The following is a 22,119-nucleotide window of genomic DNA, read 5'->3' on the forward strand; positions in this document are numbered from 1 at the left end:
TCTGAACAACGCCTTTAATCTTATGTTAGCAGTTGTATACACACCACCCCCAGAGGATATACCTCATTAATAATATTCACTTTTGTAGAATCATTTATAGGCCCAGAGTATCCTGTCTGCCATAAACAACACCAGGATATAATATAACACTTGTCCATGTAACTAATCACCAGAACCTCAAATATGTGTTTTGTAAGGTTTGCGATTTCAATTCACAATTCTGAAATCTGAGTAGGTAAAACGACTGGAGTGACGTGTTGCATTCACAGGGCACAGGAGTGTATACCCCATTAGTCACAGTCACATTCAGTATGTAGAAGCGTTTGGAGGATTAATATGTCTTGTTTGTCTCACACTAAGAAAGAACATGGCTTAACAACACTTGATCGTGTAATCAACACTCTGAGCCTCAAATTTTTGAGATATAGGTTTTACGCTTTAACTACACATCTATACAATAAAGGATTTAAACCCACCACATCATTTTGCCCTACTGACTGCCCCCAATGCCATAGATGTGATGTAATGTGCATCCTTAACATGTTTCTGTAAGGCTAAACACCCCAATATTTAAAGGAAAAAAACACTTATTCTTTATACAAACCAAAAAATAGTGGAAGCACTAAGATGTATGCAAACACTGAATATGTGCAATTTATACTGCATTAATGCCATATAGAATATACCGTACTTATAAAAATAAAGTAATTAGTGCACAAATTGGCCAATTCGTGTGTGCAAACCAGCCATGACAGGGTCACCTTTCCTTTGAGAGACTCAAACCATTTCTATCTGATATGCCTCTGCTGGGTCAAAACCACATTTAATCTTTGGTCACCTTCTTTGTAAATTACTGGCTTCCACTCATATGGGTAGTACTCGATATCGGCTCAGTCACAGTCCTCCGACCAGTAGTGATGCCCACCACAGTTTGATCGATGGCCTGGACTTTTCTGGTGTCACACCACTCTCCTAGGAAGTCTTGCATTTGTGCACTAACAGTCAGCTCCCACGAGTATGCATATTGAAGGTGGATCTATGGCTTCAGGAGTATGCGCAGATCAAAAATTAAGCTGGAGGTGTACACCCAGCCTCAATGCGCATGCCCAGGGAGCTGGCTGTCAACACACAGGAGCAGGATCTCCTCAGAGAGTGACATGACGTCAGAGAAGTCCAGGACACCAATCACTCTGCAGAGGGCTTCACGACTAGGCGAAGGAGTGTGACTGAGCCGATATCCAGCGCCACCAACACGACTGGAAGCCAGCCATTTACAAAGAAGGTGACTAACGGTTAAGGGGGTGTTTCATCATTCATCTCTCGCTCGTCTTGATGACAGGGCATTTTGGAGCAGACGATCCTTATTCTTTAAAAGGCTCATGCCTCTTAAGAAATCAGACGACGCGTGCAGAGGCATGCATTGCTATGTGTACCTCACCGCTAAACCTACTCCAGCCACTGCTGGTGTAAGATTTTTAGCATGGCAAACTCCACTGCTCATCGTAAATTTCATGTGCAGGGTAGTGTTGAGCCACCCCCGTAGTGTTCGGGTTCGGTTCGTCAAACACCGGAATGTTCGTGGAACTGTTCGTCGAACACCTTAGAACACCGTCAAACACCGTTAAAACCAATGGCAGGCAAACAAAAACACATAGAAAACACCTTCAAAGGTGTCCAAAAGCTGACAAACTGCTCAGAAGACACTCTCTTTAAAAAAGCCGGCCGGCAATTCAGCATCGGTACCCGACAATTTTGAACAGAATAGAGCATCACACATAGATTAGATAGATAGAAACATGTCAGTCACATATATAAGCAGTACAGTGACAGTGTTGGTTACTGTACTTGTCATTTAGTGTTAAAGGATTTATTAAAAGAAAATAATAATGTTTTCATGCACCCGTCTCTTTAAAAAAGCCGGCCGGCAATTCAGCATCGGTACCCGACAAGTTAGAACAGAAAGAATAGAGCATCACACATAGATTAGATACATAGAAACATGTCAGTCACATATATAATATGTACAGTGATAGTGTTGATTACTGTACTTGTCATTTAGTGTTAAAATAAAGGATTTATTAAAAAAAAAATTGGAGTGGGGTTCCCCGTAATTTTAGTCTCTAGCGGAGGTTAAGAAGACGGCTGGGGCAGATGTTTGAAGCCTGGGAAGGGGGTAATACCCACGGAGCTTCCCAGGCTACTAATATCAGCCCCCAGCTGAATACCTAGCCTTTACTAGCTATTAAAATGGGGGACCCAAAAAAAAAATGACGTGGGGTCCCCCCTATTTTAATAGCTAGCAAAGGCTAGGCAGACAGCTGGGGGCTGATATTAATAGCCCAGGAAGGGTGCCATGAATATTGGCCCCCTCCCAGGCTAGAAACACCATCCGTCAGCCGCCCCAGAAATGGCGCATCCATAGGATGCGCCAATTCTGGCACTTAACCTTGCTCTTCCCACTGCCCTGTAGCGGTGGCAGTGGAGTAATAGGGCTGGGGTTGATGTCAGCTTATAATATCAGCTGACATCAAGCCCAGGTTAGTAATGGAGAGGCGTCTATAAGACACCCCCATTACTAACCCCATAGTCAAAGTTAAAAAAAAACACAAACACCCAGAATAAAGTCCTTTAATTGAAATAAACACACAATTCTTTAATGTTCTCAATTAAACCATACTTACCGTCACACTCATTCCAGCTGAAGCCAACGATCTCCTGCAATAAAAGTAAAATAATAAACCAACCTCATTCTTATCTTTCCATGGTTCCCAGGACGGCTTCAGCTCTGCTATATTGACATGACAGGCTGGATCACAGCAGAAAGCTGCCATCCAGCTTGCCATGCCGCAGACACTGAGAAACGCAGGCATGCTTGCGCTCCTCAGTGTCTCGCTGTGACGGCATCCAGATGAGCCGAGTTCAATGAACTGAGCTCACCTCATGCACGTCACTGACATGCGGTGAGCGCAGGAGAATTCTCCCACGCTGTCAGTGACGTGCATGAGGTGAGCTGAGTTCATTGGACATGTCCAATGAACTCAGCTCACCTCATGCACGTCACTGACAGCATGGGAAAATTCTCCTGCGCATGTGGTGAACGCAGGAGAATTCTCTCATGCTCACCGCATGCGCAGGAGAATTCTCCCACGCTGTCAGTGACGTGCATGAGGTGAGCTGAGTTCATTGGACATGAACTCGGCTCATCTGGATGCCGTCACAGCGAGACACTGAGGAGCGCAAGCATGCCTGCGCTTCTCAGTGTCTGCGGCATGGCAAGCTGGATGGCAGCTTTCTGCTGCGATCCAGCCTGTCATGTCAATGTAGCAGAGCTGAAGCTGTCCTGGGAACCATGGAAAGGTAAGGATGAGGTTGGTTTATTATTTTACTTTTATTGCAGGAGATCGTTGGCTTCAGCTGGAATGGGCGTGACTGTAAGCATGGTTTAATTTAGAACATTAAAGAATTGTGTGTTTATTTCAATTAAAGGACTTTATTCTGGGTGTTTGTGTTTTGTTTTAACTTTGCCTATGGGGTTAGTAATGGGGGTGTCTTATAGACGCCTCTCCATTACTAACCTGGGCTTGATGTCAGCTGGTATTATAAGCTGACATCAACCCCAGCCCTATTACCCCACTGCCACCGCTACAGGGCAGTGGGAAGAGCGAGGCTAAGTGCCAGAATTGGCGCATCCTATGGATGCGCCATTCCTGGGGCGGCTGATGGCTGGTGTTTCTAGCCTGGGAGGGGGCCAATATTCATGGCACCCTTCCTGGGCTATTAATATCAGCCCCCCAGCTGTCTGCCTAGCCTTTGCTAGCTATTAAAATAGGGGTGACCCCACATCATTTTTTTTGGGGTCCCCTATTTTAATAGCTAGTAAAGGCTAAGTATTCAGCTGGGGTCTGATATTAGTCGCCTGAGAAGCTCCGTGGGTATTACCCCCTTCCCAGGCTTCAAACATCTGCCCCAGCCGTCTGCTTAACCTCCGCTAGAGACTAAAATTACCGGGAACCCCACTCCAATTTTTTTTTTTAATAAATACTTTATTTTAACACTAAATGACAAGTACAGTAATCAACACTATCACTGTACTTATTATATATGTGACTGACATGTTTCTATCTATTTAATCTATGTGTGATGCTCTATTCTTTCTGTTCTAAATTGTCGGGTACTGGTGTATGCCGCTGCTGAATTGCCGGCTTTTCATGTTTCACTGTGAGCACTGTTCCCATCGAATTGGGCAACCACTGTAATGCCACAACCACCATGGCTGTAGCATTACAGTGAGTGGCAGACAATCCCTGCATGATGTGAAAAAATCCTGTTACGCTTTTGGTGCACGAACAGTTATCGAACATAACCTCGAACAGCCGAATTTTTTGCAAATCGTTCGCGTTCGTCGAACGACTCGAACACCGCCCAAAACAGCTCGAATTTGAGATTGGCGAACAGTTCGAGTCGAACACCGCTCATCTCTAGTGCAGGGGTCATCAAACCCCCGTCATGATCGGTTGGGGTTTGACATCCGCATTCCTGCGGATCAGCTGTTCTCACTTGTGGAGCTGGCCGTCTTCTGATAGTGGCCACTGCTGGGTATTAAATGTCCACCTAGTATTCAAATCATAATCATTCAACTTTTTTAAACTACAGTAGATAGTGGGAACACAACTTCATGATGTTCCCTTTACAAAACAGAGCATTTTTCCACACATAGTTTCAATTCCTTCCTCTTTACTCGCTTATCTTCTGTTACAGATCCAGATGGTGGAACCTCTGTGCTGCGGTGCAAGGAGGGACCCAGAGGGGCGTAACTAGGCATCAACTCGGAGCGACCTAGGTCGTATGGCGGTTCAATCGACTCCGTGACCAGGGAGGATCCGAGCAGAGGGAGCAGGTGCTACTCTGGGGACGACCTTGTAAGGGAGCAGGTGACTCCCACGGTACAGATGGCAGGGACTGACCGGTATTGCAGATGGGCACAGCAGACAGGCTGACGAGTGATCCGGGTGGATGGACTGGCAGACACGGCAGGCGACAGGCGGGAGCCTCTAGGTAGGCTGTCGGGTGGTCACGGCAAGTGACGGGCAGGAGCCTCCAGGTAGGCTGACAGGTGGTCACGGCAAGTGACAGGCAGGAGCCTCTAGGTAGGCACAGCAGGTAGCAAGCAGGAGCCTCCAAGTAGGCACGGCAGGTAGCGGGCAGGTGCTTCCAGGTAAGCAGGCGGGCAAGCCCATAGACAGACTGGCGGACTGAACGGAAGACAGACTGTCGGGCTGGAGAGTAGTCAGGCAGGCGGACTGGACTGGTAGTCAGGCTAGCAGCGGGACCTGAGGGCTGAAGCAGAGGTAAGTACACTGTGCAACAACTATTGCTCGGGCACCTCCATTCTGGAGGAGGTGCCTTATATATGGGAGGACCTCCGGCAATTGGCCGGGGACTCCTTAGGGCGGCGAGCGCGGCCCTTTTAAGAGGGAGGGAGCGTGCATGCGCCCTAAGCACCATGCCCGGGAAGCTGCGCGCGCCGGCAGCAGCAGGAAAAGGAGCGCTGGAGAACGCCGGGCGGGGAGCGCGGCGGTGAGAGGGACGGCGTCTCTGCCTGGCAGGGGGCAGAGACGCCGATGCTACATCTTCTATCTTCAACGTTCCTTTCAACTTCACCACAGCCCACCTCAGTACTACAGTCCAATTAGTAAGAGTCCTATTCTCAACCCGCAGATCCGCGTCTTCTTTCCCATCAAGGGAACTATGTTGCCAGTATGACTGGTACTAATCTTCACTGCTACTGACGCTCTGGACCTCCCGCCCGAGGAACTCTCTTCATCTTATGTACTATGGCCCGTCTAGGCCCATTACCTTCCGGAGTTATAAACTCTGGGCTGTACTGCAAGGCGTTCTGTCCCAGGACCCGTCTCCCATCGATCACTCTGTTCTTTCGATCAATTCTCTATCTTGCTCTCTGCTAGGATCTTACTATCCTCTGTCTCCTTCTTGTTAAGGACACCCACAACATGCGGCACTGCTCATATCAGACCTTAGGTATTATTTTTATGCACACTGGGCCCTTTCTAACTTCCTGAAAGAAAACTGTCCCTGGTGAAGAAAACCGTAGTACTACCAGGATAAGGTGCGCAAGTAGGGTCCAAAACCATACAAGTAGCAAAAAAACTTGGCACTCAGAAGAACATAAATTTTATGTATTTAATTGCAGTCCATAGATGATTACAGATGTTTCGGTCTACACGACCTTCATCAGTGTACAGACTGCTAGGGACAGAAGTTAAACACTGTGTCCTTTCTCTCCTCATTTAACTTCTGTCCCCAGCAGTCAGTACACCGATGAAGATCATGTAGAACGAAAAGTCTGTAATCATCTATGGACTGCAATTAAATACATAAAATGTATGTTCTTCTGAGAAAACTGTCCCTGTCCTTCCAGGCTAGTCCCTCCCACTCTGGGCTAGTCCCAAACATTAACTCTCACTTTCACTACTGTCGAATAAAACACATCACTAACTCCATTAACTTTTAGCACAATTCACATTACGATAACACACTTGTTGTTCAAGGGGGAAACACGGGCAATATGTCCATCTCCTTACATCTGAATGAGGCCCAAAACAGTTATATGGAATGAGCATCAAAAATTCTTATCCTGCACATATTACACAAGAGAAAAGGTTCTGTTTTTAGTGACCCGTCCAGCATATTATTCTTCAAAATGTTGATCTAAAACTATCATTATTATTATTAAATCAAAGATTAGCTTGTTCTGCCTGTCCGTGCATCATACTTGGCCCTGCACTTCTATACATTATTACATGTGTATAGTATCAGTATTTCCCTTGTTCTCTGTATAATAAGGCAGTCAAAACTGTTTTTCTCATTGTGAATATCTGCATTCCTCCTTAATCATTGTGAACATTTTCTTTTCCCCTACAAGTAATGGGAAACTACATTTCATCAACTATATATGTGTTGTATCTCCATAGCAGTGTGGACATCAAGGGAATAACCACATGTATCTTTATGAGGATGTGTTTATTGTGAGCCTGCGTCAGGGGGATAAGACCTGTGTATGATTTCACACAACCTGTGCTTATCTTAATATAGTGCAAACAAAACAATGTCCCAGGTACAACATTCATATTAGTTATCTCCGGTCACAAAAATTAATAATGCAGAGCGGAGAAACAGGGCCATAAACAATCAAGCATCACACATTTCTATAAAAAAAATGTCCAGAAATAATTTAAAAAAATAATGACTGATTTTTTTTTATTATTTGCTAAATAAAAAAAATAATATTACGACACTCAAAATCAAATATTATTGACACTCAAATGGACTGAGCTTGGAAAGAATCATATCAGGACTATATCACAGGCATTGCCTTCTAAAATTGTCACCTTACACTGTGTGCAGAATTATTAGGTGTATTTTGACCATATTATCATTATTATGCAGATTTTCCAACTCTGAGCTGCATAAACTTGAATGCTTAGGTGTGGCCTAAGGATACAACACCCTTTATCAAGGTGTGCAGAATTATTATGCAGCTTGTTTTCTTCAGGCAGCACTCTTAAAATTGCTAACCTATTGGGGGGTGATCAAAGAATCATCAAACGTTTTATTGCAAATAGTCAATAGCAGTGGAGTAACTAGAGTCCGATGGGCCCCAGTGCAAGATTTGGACCTGGGCCCCCCCCCATCCACCTGTTGGTCAGTAGTATGGGCCCTTGTAGCGTTTTAAATCCTATAAGGACATACACTTTGCACCCCCTCCCCCAATATCTAGTAGTGTCCCCCATCTTGGGATCCTTCTTGGTATACATGTTCCCCATCCTGGGCCCATCCTAGTATATATATATCCCATCCTGTTATATATGTCCCTTATTCTGGGCCCTATCATGGTATATATGTTCCTTATCCTGGGCCCCATCCTTGTATATACCGTATATACTTCTGTATAAGCCAACTTTTTCAACACATTTTTTAGGCTGAAAAAGCCCCCTTCACTTATACTCGAGTATATACTTACTGTATATATATATATGCTGGCTGTGTAAGGTGGTGGGGGGGTTGCGGCGGCGGAGGAGCAGGGCACAGGCAGTAGCCGGCTCCTGCAGCTACCACGTGTGCCCGCTCCTACATAGAATGAATATTCACTCTTCTCCACACCCATGGGAGTGGAGAAGAGTGAATATTCATTTTCTTTAATAGTGTGCAGTGTCAGTCACAGCCGCCGGCTTCCTGCTGCGGCTCAGAAATCCTCTGTGCCCGCTATTAGAGAGTATGAATATTCACTCTTCTCCACTCCCATAGGTGTGGAGAAGAGTAAATATTCATTCTTTTTAGTAGCAGGTACACAGGATCGCTGAGCCGCAGGAGGAGCTGCAGCCGCTGCTGACAGTATGCGCTGTTAAAGAAAGTGAATATTCACTTTTCTCCACTTCCATGGGTGTGGAGAAGAGTGAATATTAATTTTCTTAAGCAGCGGGCACACATGGTAGCTGCAGCAGCCGGCTCCTGCTGCAAGCTCAGCAATCCTGTGTGCCCGCTATTAGAGAGTATGAATATTCACTCACCTCCACTCCCATGGGCGTGGAGAAGAGTGAATATTCATTATCTTTAGTAGCGGGCAGACGGGATAGCTGAGCCGCAGCCGGAAGCCGGCGGCTGAGGTTATAGTGTGCGCTATTAAAGAAAATCAATATTTACTCCTCTCCATGCCCATAGTCCTGGCGTGAAGAAGAGTGAATATCCAGGCAGCTCATCCTGGCAGTGACGTCATGCGCTGCTCAGATGCTGAGATCAGCTGCTGGCAGGACAGGAAGTAGCGCTGGAGCAGAGGGAAGGAAAGTGAGTAGAAGTGTTTATTTTTTTCATGTCTGCAGTGATGGGGGGCCATGTATACCAGGATAGGTAGGCCATGCATACCAGGATTGGGGATGAGGGGGCCATGCATATGATTGTGGATGAGGGGGCCATGCATACCAGGAATGAAGATGAATGGGCCATGCATACCAGGACTGAGGATGAGGGGGCCATGCATACCCTGATTGGGGATGAGGGTGCCATGCATACCGGGATTGGGGATGAAAGGTCCATGCATGCCAGGATTGGGGATGAAGGGGCCATGCATACCAGGATTGGGGATGAGGGTGCCATGCATACCAGGATTGGGGATGAAGGGGCCATGCATGCCAGGATTGGGGATGAAGGGCAATGCATAACATGATTGGGGATGAGGGGGCCATGCATACCAGGATTGGGGATCAGGGAGCCATGCATACCAGGATTGGGAATGAGGGGGCCATGCATACCAGGATTGGGGATGAGGGGGCCATGCATACCAGGATTGGGGATGATGGGGCCATGCATACCAGGATTGGTGATGAGTGGGCAATGCTTACCAGGATGTGGAAATTTACCAATAGCTGCTGCATTTCCCACCCTAGACTTATACTCGAGTCAATACGTTTTCCCAGTTTTTTGTGGTAAAATTAGGTGCCTCGGCTTATATTCGGGTCGGCTTATACTTGAGTATATACGGTATGTCCCCCATCCTGGTATATAAATATGTCCTATATCCTGGTGTATATGTTTCCCTTTCTGGCCCCTTCTGATATATATATATTGCATTCTGTTATATATGTCCCTTATCCTGGGCCCCATCCTGGTATATATGTTCCTTATCCTGGACCCCATCCTGGTATATCCCCCATCCAGGGCCCCATCCTTGTATATATGTCCCTCATCTTGGTATATATATCCTCCATCCTGGTATATATGTTTCCCTTCCTGGCCTCATCCTGTTCTCTACATCCCCCCATTCTTGGCCCCATCCTGGTATATATGTCCCTTAACCTGGGCCCCATCCTGGTATATCCCCCATCCTGGGCCACATCCTGGTATAAATGTCCCCCATCCTGGTATATATATATATGTCCGCCATCCTGGTATACAGTATATGTTTCCCTTCCTGGCCCCATCCTGGTATATATATCCCCCCATTCTGTGCCCCATCCTGGTACATATGTCCCTTATCCTGGTATATCCACCATCCTGGGCCACATCCTGATATATCCCCGATCCTGGGCCACATCCTGGTATATATGTCCCCCATCCTGTTATGTATGTTCCCCATCCTGGTATATATATCCCTCATCCAGGTACAGTACAGACCAAAAGTTTGGACACACCTTCTCATTTAAAGATTTTTCTGTATTTTCTTGACTATGAAAATTGTACATTCACACTGAAGGCATCAAAACTATGAATTAACACATTTGGAATTATATAGGTAACAAAAAAGTATGAATCAACTGAAAATATGTCTTATATTCTAGGTTCTTCAAAGTAGTCACCTTTTGCTTTGATGACTGCTTTGCAAAATCTTGGCATTCTCTTGATGATTTTCAAGATGTAGTCACCGGAAATGGTCTTCCAAGAATCTTGAAGGAGTTCCCAGAGATGCTTAGCACTTGTTGGCCCTTTTGCCTTCAGTCTGCGGTCCAGCTCACCCCAAACCATCTCGATTGGGTTCAGGTCTGGTGACTGTGGAGGTCAGGTCATCTGGCGTAGCACCACATAACTCTCGTTCTTGGTCAAATAGCCCTTACACAGCCTGGAGGTGTGTTTGGGGTCATTGTCCTGTTGAAAAATAAATGATGGTCCAACTAAATGCAAACCGGATGGAATAGCATGCCGCTGCAAGATGCTGTGGTAGCCATGCTGGTTCAGTATGCCTTCAATTTTGAATAAATCCCCAACAGTGTCACCAGCAAAGCACCCCCACACTATCACACCTCCTCCTCCATGCCTCACGGTGGGAACCAGGCATGTAGAGTCCATCCGTTCACCTTTTCTGCGTTGCACAAAGACACGGTGGTTGGAACCAAAGATCTCAAATTTGGACTCATCAGACTAAATCACAGATTTCCACTGGTCTAATGTCCATTCCTTGTGTTCTTTAGCCCAAACAAGTCTCTTCTGCTTGTTGCCTGTCCTTAGCAGTTGTTTCCTAGCAGCTATTTTACCATGAAGGCCTGCTGCACAAAATCTCCTCTTAACAGTTGTTGTAGAGGTGTCTGCTGATAGAACTCTGTGCGGCATTGACCTGGTCTCTAATCTGAGCTGCTGTTAACGTGCGATTTCTGAGGCTGGTGACTCAGATAAACTTATCCTCAGAAGCAGAGGTCTTCCTTTCCTGGGGCGGTCCTCATGTGAGCCAGTTTCTTTGTAGCGTTTGATGGTTTTTGCAACTGCACTTGGGGACACTTTCAACGTTTTCCCAATTTTTCGGACTGACTGACGTTCATTTCTTAAAGTAATGATGGCCACTTATTTTTCTTTACTTAGCTGCTTTTTTCTTGCCATAATACAAATTCTGACAGTCTATTCAGTAGGACTATTAGCTGTGTATCCACCAGTCTTCTGCACAACACAACTGATGGTCCCAACCCCATTTATAAGGCAAGAAATCCCACTTATTAAACCTGACAGGGCACACCTGTGAAGTGAAAACCATTTCCGGTGACTACCTCTTGAAGCTCATCAAGAGAATGCCAAGAGTGTGCAAAGCAGTCATCAAAGCAAAAGGTGGCTACTTTGAAGAACCTAGAATATAAGACATATTTTCAGTTGTTTCACACTTTTTTGTTAAGTATATAATTCCACATGTGTTAATTCATAGTTTTGATGCCTTCAGTGTGAATGTACAATTTTCATAGTCATGAAAATACAGAAAAATCTTTAAATGAGAAGGTGTGTCCAAACTTTTGGTCTGTACTGTATATATGTCCCCCATTCTGCTACTGTTTTTTAATGCAAAGAAAAAAATGAAGTGATTCTACTCACCTTCCCTCTGCTCCCCCACTGCGTGGCGTCTTCTCCTGAAGCCGGCAGCTGACAAGTGATGGGAGCGCTTGACGTCACTGCCATGCGCTCCCAGTCAAATGCATGCTGAAATCAGCTGCTGGCCTCTGATTGGCCGGCAGTATGTATCGCCGCTCATGAACCCGACACGTCTCTGTGCCGCAAAACACTTCAGCTGAATGTGCGTCCGAGGACGCACATCCTGTTGAAGCTTGCTCTGGTGTCGGCGGGCCCTTCACCCTGGTGGAGATTTCTGCAACCATGATCGTTATTCCCCTGGTCAATAGATAAGTTTGCTCTTTAGAAGACTGGCACGGGTAAATAGAAGATGGCTGGCAAAAAAAAGAGATGCTCTTTAATTATTAAAACATGTATTGAATAGGATGTCACACATCAGTTCCAGGAACACGATACAATTTCTTTATACAGGGTCGCTTTTGATGAAGTAATTGCATGTTGCATTATTACCCAACCAGCTAGACTTCTTGCTACTTGTGTATCACGGTGTCAGCAACATGAGAGCGACCACAATCATGTTTGTTATGTTACGATGTAGCACCGCCATACTGAGATCTTTAGCAGGACAATAATGGTCTGATGGTCAGAGTCACTGTAGTACTAGCTTTAAAACGCTTATCTACCTCTTTTTCTTCTTATTAGAACAGGGTCAGCGTGCTGTAAAAATAACAAAAAAATATATATATATAATGGTGATAATGGTGATAATAAAAAAAATAGTTGACTACCGATCTCATGCTGCTGTTTTAAACTGAATCTCTTACCAATTTCCTTGCTTAATCCTTGGAGAAGGTGTATGACTGCTGCAGCCAATCACTGACTATAAGAGCAACGAGTTGGTCACCCCTGTGGTCACTCGTAGCAGCAGTCATGCATCATCCCTGCCCCCACCCCCATTCTCCGCTCACTACTAGCTTCATGTCTTATCCTACCTTTATACTTCAGGATGCAATCCTAGCTTTGGCTAAAAAAAGAAATTGTATACAGAAAACTGAGCCAAAAGCTCAATGGTACAAGGTCCAAGTCTGTAATAAACAGATACACTTGCTACAGTTTCTATAATTATACTTTTTGCTATATATAAACAACCGTTAGATCATTGATTCCCAGCCAAGGTTCCCTGGAACACTGAAGGTTTCCCAGAAGACAGAAGCAGCAACGATGCCACTTGTAAAGCAGTGATGTCAAACAGTCTGCTGATAAATGCTGGGCATGGGCACAGGCAAAGCAATTACCAGATCCCAAAATAAAAGTTTATATTCACTTACATCTTTAATTGTCTTTTCCAGGCCATTACATTCGAGATATCTGCATCTATGGAACGGGGGACCTGCCATGGTTAATCAATTCCAATAGCATTTTTGCTAACAAATTTGAACTGAAATCATACCCACTGACAATGGAATGCCTAGAAATGAAGATCAGAGAGCGAGCTCTAAATCAGAGTGAGGTCACCGCGCTGCCTGACTGGTACTTGTAAGCAGAACACTGTGCACACAAAATTGCATGAAGAATTGATGTATGTGCTCTAATAAGGAAAAGCAGTGAAAAGTAAACATCTTTCTCTTAAGAACTGTCCTTAAAAGGCAATTTGAGGCCAAGAAGCAGATATCATCAAGCAACTTCCTCTCCTCCAGACATGAGTAAAACTTTAATTAGTCGAAACGCTTATATTAACATTTTTTACGACTGGTAGTAGCATGCGATGTGAATTTGTTGCTGCTAAAAGATGCAATTTTATGGAAAGGAATTGTATCCTTGTGATTTCGTGTTGAACAGTACTGTATAAGCCATATATTAAAAAGAAAAATAAGCCCCATGCAATATAAAGTTACTGGACCAACAATGTGTACAGCCACATCTGTCTACACTCTGGTAAATGAAGTGTTAAAAAAATCCACAAAGAGAACCACTCTGACAATGATTCTGGTAAAGCTCTGAAACATATTGCTGAATGTTTAGGATGCAACTAAACTAGTGATTTTAGGAAGATGTTTGGGCAGCAACTAAACCAGTGATTTTTAGATGGTGTTTAGGCTGCAACCAAACAAGTGATTTTTAGGAAGATGTTTGGGCAACAACTAAACTAGTGATTTTTAGGAGGATGTTTAGGCTGCAACTAAACTATTAGTTTTTAGGGGGATGTTTAGGCTGCAACTAAACTACAATTTTTTTAGGAGGATGTTTAGGCTGCAACTAAACTAGTGATTTTTTAGATGGTATTTAGGCTGCAACTAAACTAGAGATTTTTAGGAAAATGTTTGGGCTGCAACTAAACCAGTGATTTTTAGATGGTGTTTAGGCTGCAACTAAACCAGTGGTTTTTAGATGATGTTTGGGCAGCAACTAAACTAGTGTTTTTTAGAAGGATGTTTAGGCTGCAACTAAACTACAAATATTTAGGAGGATGTTTAGGCTGCAAATAAATTAGTGATTTAAGGAAGATGTTTGGGCAACAACTGAACTAGTGATATTTAGATGATGTTTAGGCTGCAACTAAACTAGGGATTTTTTGAAGTATATTTAAACTGTTATCTGTTCGATCAGAAAGTAAATATTTCAAGGAGAAAAAATGCTCCAGTGTGAAGATACTAGTGTTACATAATTGTTATGGCACCTCCTGGTGTTCTTTTAATTCCCTCTCAGACTGTCCATCTGCTGTAATGTATACACTGTCTGATAACTGTACTTTAACCCCTTAGGATACAGCTATTTTAGCTCTGAGAACATAATTTTTTTCACCACTGTATTCCATTTATCTTTTGCTTTTGTTTTTCAGCTTCTGTCGCTATAAGATAGCTTGTTTTTTATGTGGGGCGAGTTGAATATTTCAGTGGCATTATTTTAGAGTATTCATCATTTTTTAATACTTCGATTTTCAGCGTTATAAATTACATTTTAGTTATTTTAAGAGTGCTGCTATAAATGCAGTGATATCAAATGTACATAGTTTTTATGATGGTTTACACATTTGTAGTATAAAAACATATTTAAAAAAAATCATTTATTTTTGTGACACCATATTATGAGAGCCATAACTTTTTATTTTTCCATTGATGGAGTTATTTTTTGCAGGACTAATTTCAATTTTCATTATAAAATCCATGATTGCTTAGCTGCTGGATAAACCACATGATAATTTTATACTTAGGTTTGTTATTGTTTCAACAATAACAATAATGTGTTTTTTTTTAGATTTTTATTTTTCTAATGAACAAAGCATTTTGTAAGTAGAGAAGTTTTTCCTCCATTTTTAATATTGCAAAACCTTTTTTTTAACTTTTAGAAAAACAAATTGTCTCTTTAGGGGTCTTGACGATGTGATTTTTTTTAGATTGTTGATTTACAATACACTGCAATACTCATATTGACCATGTTTTGATGCCTGTTTGACATCTGGTAGGGCTTAATAGGAAAATACATGCAGCAATCCTTTGGACCCCAAGCTGACAAAGCAACCCAACAGCCCCCCACGATTGTGTCACACAGCCCATCCCTCTATTGACTGCAACATTGGTAGATTTAAAGGGTATTCCCAAAAAATTTAATTATCCTCTATCCAAAAAATGGGATAACATGCTGATCACTGGGGGGCAGAACACTGGGGCTCCCAGCTATCCCAAGTTTGATGCTCTGGAACCCTGAAAATGGGGCCCTGCAACCTCCTCTTGAAGAGAGCAGAGATGAGTATGCATCACTCTATTCATTGTCTATGGGAGAGCAAGGGCTGTATTGATGAGCATGCGCACCTCCATTCCATTCAGGATGGGGCTGAAGAGTCCCGTTCTTTGGATATCTGGGATCACAGTGGTTGGGGACCCCAAGCAATCAGGGGATAACTTGATTTTTTTGGGGGGGGGACGGGACCTTTTAAGCCGCCAGGATTAGAGTTATGTCCAATATTGGGCTTTGCTACAAAGAGTCAGCTATTTAATGACTGCAAGCAGATATCTTGAAATTGATAGAAAAACTATTTTGTAAAATTGTAAAGACCTTTAATTCTATAAACAATATTGTAACTTAGAATACCCCTTAAAATCTTTTCCAATTAGGCAAAGGGGAACTGAAATGAAAAAAGGGGAAGAGCAATATTTATTTTTCTTGCTTATATAGCGCCATTAATTCCACAGCACTTTACAGACATTGGGGGTCACAATCTACATTCCCTATCAGTATGTCTTTGGAGTGTGGGAGGAAACTGGAGAACCCGGATGAAACCCACGCAAACATGGGGAGAAAATACAAACCCCTTGCAGATGTTGTCCTTGGTAGGTTTTGAACCCAGGACCCCACTGAGCCACCATGCTGGCCATAACAGGGGATATTGGGAAATATCAAATACTGAGAAAATGTATACTGGGGCAAATGGCTTATAGTGTTATCATTGTGTTTTTATTAGGTGAAGTTCCCTCGACAAGTTTTTGGTGAGTTTTTGACTCTGTATTTTCACTGCTCAAAAAAATGCAGCATCTTAGGCTGTGTGCCCACTATGTTTTTCAAGCGTTTTTGCAGCGGAATTTCTGCAGCGAAAACGCTTAAAAAATGCTTGGTAATACGTGCCCCATGCTCCCCAATGGTAAGCAGCATGTGCTGTGCACATGCTGCGGAAATTTCCGCTGCGGATTATCATTGCAGAAAAATCCGCACCATATCCATTATTTTTGCGGAAACGAGACTCTCCTCCAGACCCGGGTACCATAGACCGGGGGCCATCAGAAGGTGAGTATAATGTTTATTTTTTATTTTAAATTCTTTTTTTTAACAGGTACTATGGTACCTGGGTCTGGAGGAGAGTCTCGTTTCCGCAAAAATAATGGATATGGTGCGGATAATTTTTTTATTTTTTTTTACCATTTTTAGTTTTTTTTTAACTATTAACTTGGTCACACTATATAAATCCATGCCGGTTGCAACCTGCATGGATTTATATAGTGCGACCAAGTTGTCAAGCACTTTTCCAAGTGATGCTAAAATCGCTTGGAAAAGCGCTTGATGACCCGCATGCAGAAACGCTTGACAGACGCTTCTACCTGGCAGGAGAAACGCATTTAAAATCCGCATGCGCTTTTCCTGCCAGGGAGATGCAGAAAAAATAAGCAGTATTTCTGCATTGTGGGCACATAGCCTTATAGTTCCAACAAAGCATGGATTATAGCTATCTCATGCACACTGTGCTGTCAATAAAGTTTTGTCAACGCCAAATCTCAGGAAGTATCAAAAACAAAGCAGCTTTATTTAAAAACATGACATATAAGAAAGAGGCAAAAACTGCAGAATCAAAAACGCAATGAAAAAATACAAGTAACCTAATTTACCTAAGAAAAGCAGAAATTCTTCAGAAGTGCAACATCAAAAACTCCCCAAACACTCATCCTTAGACTTATTTAGCTTTTTTATTCACTCGAGTATTTCCTGGTCACTGTGTGATTCAGCGAGGACATGGCGGGAATGAATGCATTATGTGCTCATACACCCATTAAAGGAAAATGGTGTCAGATTGTGGCCTTTCACTTACACATGCATTTGATGCAAAGCAGCATGCAGGCAACACTTCTATTTATTATGGTCTGTAAATGAGTGGTAAACACGTATATATGTATATATGAACAGCTGTACATATAAGGTATCTGTATGAATTCATTTTCACAGTCCTGCTTCAACACCGATGTAAATGCATTGATATTGCTGCTTTCAGGTGCTTCTTTAACTAGACAGTTTTATATTTCACTTCTATAAGGCTGTGTTCACACCTTGCAGTCACTCTGCATTTTTAACTGCAATAGACCTTTCCTCTGTTTCCTTGCACAATCACTTAAAGGGAGTCTGTCACCAGTTTTTTGCTACCTAATCTAAAAGCAGCTTAATGTAGAGACAGAGACCCCGATTCCAGCGATGTGTCACTTACTGGGCTGCTTAGTGCAGTTTTGATAAAATCCAGCAGAAGATGATCACTAGAGGACTTGTAAACCTGCTGCCAGGTAGTCCTCCATATTCATGAGCTCTGTATAACCCACACCACTACTGATTGGCAGCTTTCTATGTACACTGCAAGAGTGAGTAAAGCACAGCTTTTTTTTAAAACCGTGTGTGAACGCATCCTTAGATGTCCTGCTAAAAAGAAGATGTGAATGCACCTGTGCCCAATCACCCACACACTTTCTGAATGAGTCTGAGCAGCTTATGTGCCCCCTTGGCCAGTAGGAAGTAGTGAGAAGGCTATTTTGTTTGCATTAGCATGCTGAGAAGGTAAACTTTTGGGCCATATTCACATGTTCAGTATTTGGTCAGAATTTTACCTCAGTATTTATAAGCCAAAACCAGGAGTGGAACAACTTCTGTATTTATCACCCACTCCTTGTTTTGGCTTATAAATACTGAGGTAAAAAACTGACCAAATACTGAACATGGCCTAATATGAACAGTGTCCGAATGGGGTCGTCAGCTACACCGTAAGGGTATGTGCCCACGTAGCGTTTTACAAGCGTATTTGATGCGTATTTTCCGCAGCGTAAACGTTTGTGAAACTCTAGGTAATCCGCACCCCATGGTCCCCAATGAGAATCCGCAAGTTCTATGCCCATGCTGCGGATTTTTCCGCAGCGTTTTTGATGCGCACAAAAAACGCAAGGCAATTCCGCATGGCGAAAACGCGTGAAAAACGCGCTATAAACGCATGCGGAATTCCGCATGCGTTTTTCCGGGAAAGGACATGCGGAAATGAAGCGCAAATTTTTCGCTTCATTTCCGCAACGTGGGCACATAGCCTAAATCCGGAATTCAGGAACTTCAAAGCAACATCAAAGGTTCAGGAGCAGAACAGAGTGTCAGGACTCAGGTATTCAACCAATATTAGATATAAAGCGAGGCTGGAACACAACGCTGCTATTAACAGGAAATCGATTGCCACTCCATGTCCATGGTGTTAATGGTGGAACCTAGCGCGGAGGCGGCTGTGCAAACAAGCTTAGTAAATAAACCAACCTTAATATTTGACTATTATAATTTTCCTTCAGGGATGACTGACTCCACTCATGATTTTATTTCAATATATCAATTTTATTGCCCTTTCTGTTGGTAGCTATTAACCTTTTGCTGCACAACTGATGCAAAAATAGTATCTGGAGTTAGATATAAAATTTATATCATACGATTATCCAATCAAATTAAGAAATGTTGCAAGGATCCTTCAAGGGGTTGTCCATTACCTGGATAATCCCTTTTTAAATAAAGTAGTCCCCATTGTTAAATAAAATAACATATCCTCCCCTCCCACACTTCCAGCAATGTCGGTGCCGGGTCTCCCGGGAATCACATGACACTGTTATGTCATGTGAGCTGTACGGCCAACCAGTGGCCACTAGTGGGCAGATGCGTGCAGCAGTCTAATAGCTGCCATTGGAGCCCTGGCACCAAAATTGCTGGAATGGTGCCGATGCGGGAGGAAAGTATATTTTATTTTTATGTTACAAAGGAGAGTTCTTTATTTAAAAAGGGGTTGTCCAGTTAGTGGAGACCACCTTTACTCTAAATCACACATGTCAAACTCTGGCCCGTGGGCCAAATCTGGCCCGCAGGGTGGTTATATTTGGCCCCCGACACCAGTACCACCACCCCTATGTGGGGCCATTATTCTGTATGGAGGACTATGTGGGGCCCATTATTCTGTATGGAGGACTATGTGGGGCCTATCATTCTGTATGGAGGACTATGTGGGGCCCATTATTCTGTATGGAGGACTATGTGGGGCCATTATTGTGTATGTAGAACTATGTGGGGCCCATTATTCTGTTTGGAGGACTATGTGGGGCCATTATTCTGTATGGAGGACTATGTGGAGTCCATTATTCTGTATGGAGGACTATGTGGGGCCCATTATTCTGTATGGAGGACTATGTGGGGCCCATTATATTGTATACTGGTTGGCCCGCGACTTTGTCTAAGTTTTTCATTTTGGCCCTTTGTGTGTTTAAGTTTGACATCCCTGGTGTAAATGTGTATTTAGAAAAATTTAATTATTACCACAGCCCAAAATGGGAAATATTTAGAAATATTGTATTAATACCATAGCCCAAACTGGGAAATATATAGAAAATTCTGATTAATACAGAAGTCTGATATTGGGAATATTTAGAAGGATCTGATTAATACCACAGCCCAATATGGAGAATGGCATGACAAGAATGTTGACAAGCTATATTTCCCTTTCTCGTGTAGCACATTTCTATCTCTGTCCTGATGGGTTATCCCTCTAATATTATCTTTAGCAACTATTGGTAGCCATGCATAGATAGAAGTTGGCCAAAATAGCCATTTTCGACCATAACAGACAATTGTCAGCTGTTCCACTGAAATGAATGATCATCTATTGTGACCTATATATTGCTCAAAACACCAGTTTGGCATGTTGCATTTTTTGGGCTAATGATAGATGAGCACTGGTTGGATCATCAGTCAAAAATAATTCAACACGGCCGATGCAATCCTTTCTCATCACCGACAAACAATAGTTCGTCTGCCCATTTTTGTCTAATGTGTATTGGGATCTTAAGTCTAGTACATTTTATATTTGGGAACTTCTAAGTTGCCTTGAGACAATACAGATTTAAATCTGTCCGATATTTCCAGTTAATCAGACCTACATAGTTTAGTATCTGTAAAGGCATGGCTTTTTACAAATAGTTTCTGTATTTTCTTGGATCCCTCGCAGGGGAGAAGCAAAAAGACGAATCTCTTGATTTTCACTATTGCACTGAGTGACCTCAAATGATAGAATGAAATGACGATCCTGTATATTCTTTTGGGACTGTGACAATATCTGCTATTTTTATATGTATATAATGCGAATGAATACACTGTACACTGTCAAAGCTTATAGCTGAAAAACAGTTCACTGTGTTATGAAGGAAAAAAATAATGCTGCTGTATATTTATATACATTTATTTTAATTAAAAAAGCAGATATAAAATTTAGAATAATTATAAATAAATCAAAATATTAATAGCTATGATCATCCTAAAATGCTATGTTAAGAGATATAGATGTATAGTTTTACTATAAACTTATATTTACATTACAAGATACATAAAATTGCTTAGTCTGTTTAATGCCAATCTGTAATCTGCCCTGTAGTCTATTGGCAATGAAGGGGGTGGCTAATTTGAGAAGGTCCCACAGATATTTGGCTGCTTTTGTTGCAGCTGGAGATGAAATGTAGTAATGTGACCAATACGTTTAAGTATCATGCATGTAAAACACGGAGGGTCAATGACTGTACCTATCCACTAAGGCCACGGCCCCACTATCAGTATTTGGTCAGTATTCAGTCAGTATTTTTTCTTAGGAGTGGGAGCCAGAACCAGGTGAGGAACAATCAGAGAAAAGCTATAATAAATGCAGAATTGGTGACTTGTTTCTATCACCTACTCCTTGTTTTGGCTCCCACTCCTGAGAAAAAATACTGACCAAACACTGATAGAGGGGCCGTGGCCTAAGACTAATAGTAGGGGATGGGGGTCTTGCAGAATAGCCGTAATGGGACAGCCCATTTAACTTTACAGGGTCCCTATTTACATATACATTTGTCTCAACAGACTGTCATTTTTACAATTTGTCTTACTGATAAAAGAACGTTCCTGAAAAACCTCTTCATTTCCAAATAAATAGGTTCCCCAACCCTAAACCTGAGAGTGGCAGCTCAATAGGCACCAGAGTATTAGTGGCTCCTGTATTCTTCAGTATAAGGCCATGTTCACACGTTCAGTATTTGATCAGTATTTTACATCAGTATTTGTAAGCCAAAACCAGGAGAGGAAAAGTAGAATAGAAACACGTCACCACTTCTGTATTTATCACCCACTCCTGGTTTTGGCTTACAAATACCGAGGTAAAATACTGACGAAGTACTGAACATGTGAACGTGGCCTAATATGTTATCTTGGATGAGGCTTTCATAACATATGAAATTTGCACTGGTAAGAATTGGTTGGGGTCATCCCATAACTAACTTTTTGACCCAATTACTATATACAGTAGCTATGCAATAGTATCTACATTTCATATGTAATCTTACTTCATGGTTGTAAAAGTGTTTTTCATTATTTGTTTTCCTTCATTGAGAAAAGACATATGAATATCATGTGTTCTGCACTATTATTGGAATCTATTGAAATGTAGTGACTCACAGTTGTAAGTTATTCTGATTTTGTTCTCATTGACACTTT

At 42.6% G+C, this 22,119-nt stretch overlaps 1 protein-coding gene across 2 annotated transcripts in view; it reads left to right on the forward strand.

Moving 5' to 3' along the window:
* LOC141265554 (N-acetyllactosaminide beta-1,6-N-acetylglucosaminyl-transferase-like) overlaps window positions 1-17,846 on the forward strand; it is a 108,882-nt gene extending 91,036 nt beyond the window's left edge. For both annotated transcript variants that reach the window (XM_073678760.1, XM_073678761.1), the window contains one exon: window positions 13,188-17,846. In XM_073678760.1, the coding sequence (XP_073534861.1) occupies window positions 13,188-13,378 (191 nt within the window). In that variant the 3' untranslated portion in view covers window positions 13,379-17,846. The remainder of the gene's footprint in view (window positions 1-13,187) is intronic.
* Window positions 17,847-22,119: the final 4,273 nt, after the last annotated feature.

This window comes from Phyllobates terribilis, unplaced genomic scaffold (genome assembly GCF_046119375.1).
Source record: "Phyllobates terribilis strain yellow unplaced genomic scaffold, ASM4611937v1 Scaffold_4__5_contigs__length_816908805, whole genome shotgun sequence".
Lineage (NCBI taxonomy): Eukaryota > Metazoa > Chordata > Amphibia > Anura > Dendrobatidae > Phyllobates > Phyllobates terribilis.